This window comes from Panthera uncia, unplaced genomic scaffold (assembly GCF_023721935.1).
Source record: "Panthera uncia isolate 11264 unplaced genomic scaffold, Puncia_PCG_1.0 HiC_scaffold_1328, whole genome shotgun sequence".
Classification (NCBI taxonomy): domain Eukaryota; kingdom Metazoa; phylum Chordata; class Mammalia; order Carnivora; family Felidae; genus Panthera; species Panthera uncia.
The window spans coordinates 113,647-122,316 of NW_026057951.1; the positions used below are offsets into that span (position 1 = coordinate 113,647).

Sequence of the window (8,670 nt, forward strand, 5' to 3'; positions counted from 1 at the left end):
TCTCAAATACGTATTATCTGCAGCAGAACCACTGATATACAAAGAATGGGCTGGCACACTAAAATGATTTCATACTTAGTGATTACTTTTCTAACACACTAATTAGCCTCAAGGAAGAAAGAAATCTCCTTTGGTTGCAAACCCAGAGGTCACAGAGGCCAGGTACTAAAAGACTTGAAAGATTCTTCAAATGCTTCCATTACTCTTTTATGTACTAAGATAATACAGCAGTGACAGTATGGTAACGAGGAACTTTAAAAAGTGCATTAATTTGCAAAAGCCATTATGGAACAAACGAGGTCTCTGTAGTACATGAAAAGGTGTCTGAAGAGAGTTAATACGCCTCTTGATCGGTCTAATCTCAGAAATAACCTGAACAATAAAATAATCTAGTTCACGGAACACTTTCAGCTGTGCCAGTCTCCCTGCCAGACGCCCTCTCAACTTGTAAAAAGAAAGCAAAACAACGTTATCAGGTTAGGTTGGAGCAAAAGAAAGACAGAAGCTCAGTATATGGCTGTCACTCTCTTACAGCACTTCGTTATCGAAGAATTCACAAATTCTTCTGGATGACGAGAACAGTCTTTTCAAAGTAGGTCACTGAAAATAAACTAAGCAACAGTGAAAACTCAGACGAGCCCTTAACATTTTAAACTTCAATAAAGGAATAGGGTTAGGCTTCCCTCTAGTGGAAGTTCAAGAGAATTCAACAAATACTTTTCAAACATTTTACCAGTTTTAGGATAAAAGGCATGCTGTGGTTATTTCAGAAGAAGAACGTGTACAGAATCTGGTTGACAACATTCCATTTGTCTCCTTATACACGATCTCTCAATGTTCAGAATGCTACCCTGTTCATCAACACATTTCATGCTGTGACTGCATTCTACATAGTTTTACAGGACAAGCTAAATTGCATAACATCTATCCAAACCCTTCTGTCAAAGAACAGGGGTTTTGTAAATTGAAAGGCTAGAGAGAGACTTCTGCTAGAACGTCAGTATCTTTTCTTTTTTAATGTTTATTTATTTATTTATTTAGAGAGAGAAAGCACGAGCAGGGTAGGGACGGGGGGCGGAGAGAGAATCCCAAGCAGGCTCCGTGCTATCAGCACACAGACCAACTCAGGGCTTGATCCCATGAGCCATGAGATCACGGCCTGATCCAAAATCAAGAGTTGGATGCTTAGCCGACTAAGCCACCCAGGCGCCCCTAGAAAGTTAGCATCTCTATGGGGAGCACCCAGTGTTGGTCAGTGCTGTATTCCCAGAGCCTACAAAGAGCCCATGGCTCACAGTAGAAGCCACATTGGTGCTAAGCATGGAGTGGAGTGCTATATTTACACCTGTCATCTCATTCAACCCTCCAACTGCCCTCGGAGGCAGGTACTCTCATTCTCTTTCTGCAGACAAAGAAGCAAGCTTGGAGCAGCCAAGAAACCTGCATGGGGTCTCACAGGAAGTTGCGAAACTGGGATCCAAACCTAGGTCTGAGACTAGTCCACAACTGTTATTTTCCCGTTCCCAGTATTTATCATTTCCTTTTTAAATGACAAACTACCAGTAATTATCTATTACACAGGCTTATGTAAGATGAAGGGATCACAATCCATTTGAAAAAAGAAAAAAATGAAGGAATTATCCATTCTTACTTCACAATTCCCAAGGGATCATGTAATCAGAAGTCGTATGTATTAAGCAATAGGATAAGGGAGCTAAAAGCATCATCAAAGGTTCAAATCTCTCACATCATGTAAATCTGTTACTCTGTAATAAGCATCTCTAGATGCCCTAGAAAGCAAAGCAAGACTAAAAGTGCTGTGTGGCCTGGAAGATGGAGGGACTGATTGGATGTGATGTTAGATCTGACAGCAACAAAGCACAAGGTTCAAAGAAGTTAGGGGAATCCTGTGACTGTATACAGGTCAGTTAGTCCTTCTTAGTTTTTAAAACTTTTTTACTATTGCTTAACTATTTAAGCTTTGTAACATATCAAAGTGTTCAGATGGTAAGAGATATTTTACTTTTTTGAGGCTACCAAAAAATAAAAGAATCCAGTAACATATGAGCAAACATTTACAGCAGTGTTTCCAATAACTAAGAATGATACATAAACTCCTTAAAATGACTTCATAAAATACCTTAATGATCTAGATACATGTTTACACGACTCTGCCCACCAAATCTGGCTTTAAGATATTTTCCTATTGTAAAGAGTATCAGCACCCATTCCAAGAAGTTTAAGTTACTTATCTAAAAGTCTCAATTTCAAAACACTCTCTGTGGCCAACAATTCTAGGCCAACAAATACTAGGCCTCTGAACTCCCAGATTTGACCAGCGATCTATGCTACAGTTAGTCGTTCATTACTAAGGATCAATATCAGACAAAAAACAGCAATATAGTAAAAACCAAAGACAACATGCTTCAAATGCTAATGGTAATTCAGACTAGCAGTATGTATAAAAACCAACCAGCCAGACTTCAGAGGTATCTTCTTTTTAAAAAATTTTTTAAGGTTTATTTATGTTTGAGACAGAGAGAGACACAGCATGAATGGGGGAAGGTCAGAGAGAGAGGGAGACACAGACTCTGAAGCAGGCTCCAGGCTCCGAGCTGTCAGCACAGAGCCCGACGCGCGGCTCGAACTCACAAACTGTGAGATCATGACCTGAGCCGAAGTTGGCCGCTCAACCGACTGAGCCACCCAGGCGCCCCCAGAGGTATCTTCTAAGCAAACAGAATTCCCTCTTCAAGAAGACCTCAATGCAAGCACCGCGTGTTTTATTGAGCTTCACTTTGTTGTGCTTTGCAGGTACTGTGCTTTTTGAGTTTGTACAAACTCAAAGTCTGTGGCAACCCTGCTTTGAGCAAGTTTACTGGTGCTGATTCTCCAACTGCATTTGCTCACTTCATGTGTTCATGTCACATTTTGGCACTTCTCGTCATATTTCAAACTTTTTTATGATTATTGTGGGTGATCTATGATCAATAATCTTCGATGTTACTATTATCATCGTTCTGGGACGCCACGAACCACACCCATGATGACGGCGCACCTAACTGAACTAACTGACAAATGTCGCGTGTGTTTTGACTGTTCCACCAACCGGCCAATCCCCTATCTCTCCCCCTCCCTTGGAGCCTCCCTATTCCCTGAGAAACAACAATACTGAAATGAGGCCAATTAGCAACTGCACAATGGCCTCTAAGCGTTTCAGTGAAAGGAAAGACTCACACATCTCTCGCTTTAAATCAAAAGCTACAGGTCATGATCTCGCGGTCTGTTGGTTCAAGCCCCGCATCGGGCTCTGGGCTGACAGCTCAGAGCCTGGAGCCTGATTCAGATTCCATGTCTCCCCCTCTCTCTCTGCCCCTCCCTGCCCCTCCCCCGTTGCTCTCTGTCTCTGTGTCTCAAAAATGAATAAACGTTAAAGAAAAAAAATTTTTTTTTTTTTTTAAAAAGCTAGAAATGATTAAGCTGAGTGAAGATGGCATGCCAAAAGCTGAGACAGGCTGAAAGCTAGGCCTCTTGCACCAAGCAGTCAGCCAAGTTGTGAATGCAAAGAAAAAGTTCTCAAAGGAAATGAAAAGTGCTACTCTAATGAAGCCATGAACGACAAAAAAGTCAAATGGTCTTATTGCCCACATGGAGAAAGTTTTAGTGGTCTGGACAGATCGAATCAGCCACAGCACGCCTTAAGCCAAAGCCTAATTCAGAACCAGGCGCTGACTCTCTTCAGGTCTATGAAGGCTGAGAGAGGTGAGGAAGCTGCAGAAGGAACATCTGAAGCCGGCAGAGGTTGGTTCGTGAGGTTTAAGGAAAGCAGTCGTCTCCACGACACAAAAGAGCAAAGTGAACCCGATAGTGCTGACTGGAAGCTCAGCAAGTTCTCCAGAAGGTCCAACTAAGGTAGTTAATGAAGGTGGCTACACTAACCAACAGATTTTCAGTGTAGACAAAACAGCCTTCAGTTGGAAGATGCTGCCATCTAGGACTTTCAGAGCTGGACAGAAGTCAATGCCCGGCTTCAAAGCACAGGCTGACTCTCTTGTTAGGGGTAATGCAGCTGCTGACTCTAAGCTGAAGCCAGTCCACGGCAAAACTCCTAGGGCCCTTAAGAATTACGCTAGATCTACTCTGCCTGGGCTCTCTAAAGGGAACAATAAAGCCTGGATGACAGCAAATCTGTTTACCACATGGTTTGCTGAATATTTTAAGCCCCCTGTGGAGACTACTGCTCAGGAAAAAAAGATTCCTTTCAAAATATTACTGCTCATTGACCATGTACCTGGTCACCCAAGAGCTCAGATGGAGGTGGACAAGGGGATTAGCGTTGTTTTCATGCTGCTGACACGACACCCATTCTGCAGCCCATGGATCAAGGAGTCATTGTGGCCTTCAAGTCTTAGTATTTAAGGAATCCATTTCACAAGGCTGTAGCTGCCATAGATAGTGATTCTTCTGATGGACCTGGGCAAAGAAAATTGGAAATCTTCAACAAAGAAGTCACCTTTCGAGGTTCCACTAAGAACATTCATGATTCATAGGAAGAGGTCAAAATATCAACATGAACAAGAGTTTGGAAGAAAGTAACTCCAACCCTGATGGAAGACTTGGAGCAGTTCAAGCCATCTGTACGGGAAGTAACTGCAGATGTGTGAGTAAAAGCAAGAGAACTGAAATTAGCAGTGGAACCTGAAGACAGGACTGAATGGCCGCCACCTCGATAAAACCTGACGGGGAGATGCTTCTTATGGATGAGCAACGAAAGCTGTTTCTCGAGCTGGAATCTACTCCCGGGGACGACGCTGGGAAGACTGTCGAAAGGACAACAGAAGATGTAGAATGTCACATAAACCTAGCTGATCAAGCAGCGGCAGGGTCTGAGCGGACGGACTCCAGTTCTGAAAGAAGTTCTATTGTGGGTGAAAGGCTATCAAACGGCATCACCTGCTACTGAGAAATCATTCATGAAAGGAAGAGCCAATCAATGCCGCAAACTTCATTACTGTCTTATTTTAAGAACTTGCCACAGCCACCCCACCTTCAGCAGACACCAACCTGACCATCAACATGGAGGCAAGAGCCACCAGAAAGAATATGACTCACTTAAAGCCCAGGTGATGGTTGGCATATTTTAGCAAAAGTATTTTTTAATTAAAGTACGTACGCTATTTTTTTAGACATGAGGCTATTTCACACTTAATAGACTATAGTGTAGTGTAAAACATAACTTTTATATACACTGGGAAACCAAAAAATTCATTTGACTCATTTTATTACAATATTTGCTTTATTGCGGTGGTCTGGAACCAAACCCACAATGTCTGAGGTATGCCTGTATATTCTATTTTAAGAAAGGCGCCTATAAACTGCATTTCCCAAGCAGAATTAACTACAAGAATAATTAGAATTGCAGCAGAATGCATTTAATCAGGAAAGTGCTATCGAACAAAGAACATCTATAAACAGAATGTACTCCCAGCTAGGAAAAAAAGAAGGGAGGTTATCCTATCTGCAAAGACATACACACAAGCAATATACAGCAAATGACTCTGTTAGATACAGGAAGATAAGCCAAAAGAAAGTGGCTAAGAAGAAAATTCCAAATATCTTGGAGACTATTTCCATAGTCAGCCATCAAAGGCCGGACAAGGATCATTACTATCCCCACAAGAGGGAAGTCAGGCAGAGGGCAACCACAGCTATTTGACATTTCTCTTAAGACCCAGAATTGCTTTTTCATGCCCTGCCTTCGGAAATCACAAAACACCACCACCAGAAGAGCTCTGTAACAGCCAGAGACTTAAGAATAGTCAGTCCAAGAGGCTACTGACAGCTTCCGAACTGTCATCCCCACTGAGGGCGTCATCGCTGTGACGGGGATCCTGCATCCACATCTCATCGAACTGTGTGACCCTGAGTGAGCCAGAGTCTCTCCAAGTCTTACTTTCCTTAGCTGTCAAATGGGATAATAATAGCTACTTTCAAAGGTTTCACGTAAGGATTAAAGACAATGTTTGTAAAGCACCTACCAATGTCTGACGTATAACAGGTGCTATAAATGTTAGCTACGGTTACCAGCAACGGCATTCTAAATACCATTCGGGTCCATTTTATCCACACACAAAAAACTGTTGTCAAGTTTACTAATGATTTGCTTTGTAAATCATTTTTGTTTTGCTTAAGAAAAGAAAATACTGAAAAACAAGGAGAGATGATAGGGTATCCTCACCTTCTTACCTACAACACTGGATCAGGTTATTGCCCCAGGAAGTTGATCTCCCATGTAGATACTCCTACTCCTACATTTCACTAAGATCTTAAGCTTGGTTAGAAAATAGTGAGCCACAGTGTTATCCTAAAATGTGGCACTGGCAAAGAAAAAAGGCATTTTTTTAATTATAAACTCAAGAAATCAAGAATATGAGTGTAATTTATTACGATGAAAACTATAATATATGTATTTATAATTATAATTATATATATAATTATAAATATATACATATAAACTTCCACAAGGTATCGATTTAGCCAAACAGATACCCTCATTGAACTGGATTTCTTTCATCTCTCAAGTGTTCAAGGAGGGGAAAAAAACCTATTTGAAGATACGAAGCTCTAAGAAGACCTCATTTTTAAAGCAATGACTTTTAGAGGACATTCTACAACCAGAACAAGTCACTATAACCCCTTTTACTTTATACATTTATACTTTTAAACAGAGATCTGATGTCACACACAACCCTGAGTCACTCTAAGAATCGACAAATTATATTTCCTAAGCTGAACTGAGGCAGAAAAGGTTAGCATATATTTTAGAAATAACTTCTAGACTTTAAAACCATTTCCTGCCTAATCCTCAGTTAATCAGAACATGAAATTAACTATAACTCACTCTCTTCCAAACAAAATCATGTTGACCAAGACTGTAATGTAGTCTTAGAAGGCTTTGAATTCATATTGAGTTCTGTCCAAATTATTTTCTTTCCTACAAGTCATGTACAGACACAAACGTTAACACTTACTCAGATTTGCTGCCATGGATTCTAAATCTGCTATTAGACCTGGAAGCTGCTGTAGCTGCTCCTGTAACTCGACGAGGCTCGTCTTCTTTTTCTCCCAGTGTGCGGAGAGCATAACCACCTCACTGTCCACCAGCTGCAACACAGAGGAGCAAGAGTAAAGCAAAACCCGATTTCAGGCACAAGGAAATGACAGTCAGCACAATGAGAGTTGCTCAACTTTAGCTTTAAAAACCCCTCTGCTGGTGTCCCACAACAGGACAACCTAAAGAAAACTGAAGTTGTTTTCTTTCTTAGAAAAGAACCAACTTAATATTCAGTGCGGAAAACCTCAAATTACTGTTGGTCTCCGTGCATCTTTACCCGGAGAAGAGAAAGTTCAGAAATGACCTCAGAAATCACTTCTAAGTACACCCTACTTTTGAGTAAACTACGTATTTGAAAATCCAAATCTAGAAGAAAAATAAATCAAAAAACCAACACTAACAACCAAAAGGAAAACAAAAAACAACCCGAAACACAATTACCGGGTAATTATTTGCTTTACAAAAGGAATTTTTTTTTAACAGAAAAGCTCCTTGATGCCTTTATAATATATAGGATTCAATTTACATTTAAAGAGGAACGTACTGCATAAAGTAAGGTCAACAGTACTTGTCTACGAAGGAATGATTGAGGCAAGTGATCAATTCCAGAAAAAGGAGAAAAGGATTTATGTCAACAAGGAATTCAGATGTGAAGGGCTCCTAATAGCATGGCAGTGACATACTAGACCGGCCTAAAAGAATTCTAACTTCTTTTACTGAGGACCGTGGAAAAAAAATGACAGTCATCAGTTTCTCCCAGACAATTTTGTTTTGGTCGTAACACGGTGGGAGAGAGAAGACTTAGGATAAGATTTAGAAGGATCAAGGAGAGGTCATCTTCTGAAAACATCACCAATGGTAAGCAAGCACTGTGAAAGATACCACATTAGTACAGTAAATACAAAGACTGCAAATTCATTATCTAACAGAAAATGTATTTGAATTTTGTCTGAAAATCAGAGTTCACGGTTTAAAAAAAGACAATTTACACATCCCAAGATTAAGATTTTCCAGCAGTTAGAGCACGAATATAACAAATTGTTACTGAATCTCACTAAAGTAACAGAGAACTTTTTATTTTAGAGAAATAAAATATCAAAACTAGATGCAAAATTATTTGTACGTGGTGCTAGATTGCTTGGGTTTCGACATTTGAACATTCAAGAAATTCTCAACATGAAAACAAAAGAACTAAGCTCAGACAGAGAGGGTTAGAAGCTGCCTGGTTTCCTCACTCTGTCCCCAGGCTCGCACACCTCCCCCCTGCTTTTCAGCCCACACTGCAGTGAAGACCACATCATCTCTCCAGACTGAGCTGGAGAGGTGACACCAAGCTTTACTCAAGCTGTACCACTCATTAATTTTGTTTACTTAAAAATGCCTATTGTCGGGGTGCCTGGGTGGCTCAGTCAGTTAAGCATCTGACTTCAGCTCAGGTCATAGTCTCACGGTTTGTGAGTTCAAGCCCCATGTCGGGCTCTGTGCTGACAGCTCAGAGCCTGAAGCCTGCTTTGGATTCTGTGTCTCCCTCTCTCTGTGCCTCTCCCCAGCTTGCT

The 8,670-nt window shown here is 40.9% G+C and overlaps 1 protein-coding gene across 4 annotated transcripts in view; it reads right to left on the reverse strand.

Moving 5' to 3' along the window:
• Positions 1-7,465, reverse strand: part of LOC125916939 (dysbindin-like) — a 99,746-nt gene extending 92,281 nt beyond the window's left edge. The window contains exon 1 of one of the 4 annotated variants that reach the window (XM_049623185.1): positions 7,032-7,465. In XM_049623185.1, coding sequence (XP_049479142.1) covers positions 7,032-7,143 — 112 coding nt within the window. In that variant the 5' untranslated portion in view covers positions 7,144-7,465. The remainder of the gene's footprint in view (positions 1-7,031) is intronic. The other 3 variants (XM_049623186.1, XM_049623187.1, XM_049623188.1) reach the window with 3 other exon arrangements.
• Positions 7,466-8,670: the final 1,205 nt, after the last annotated feature.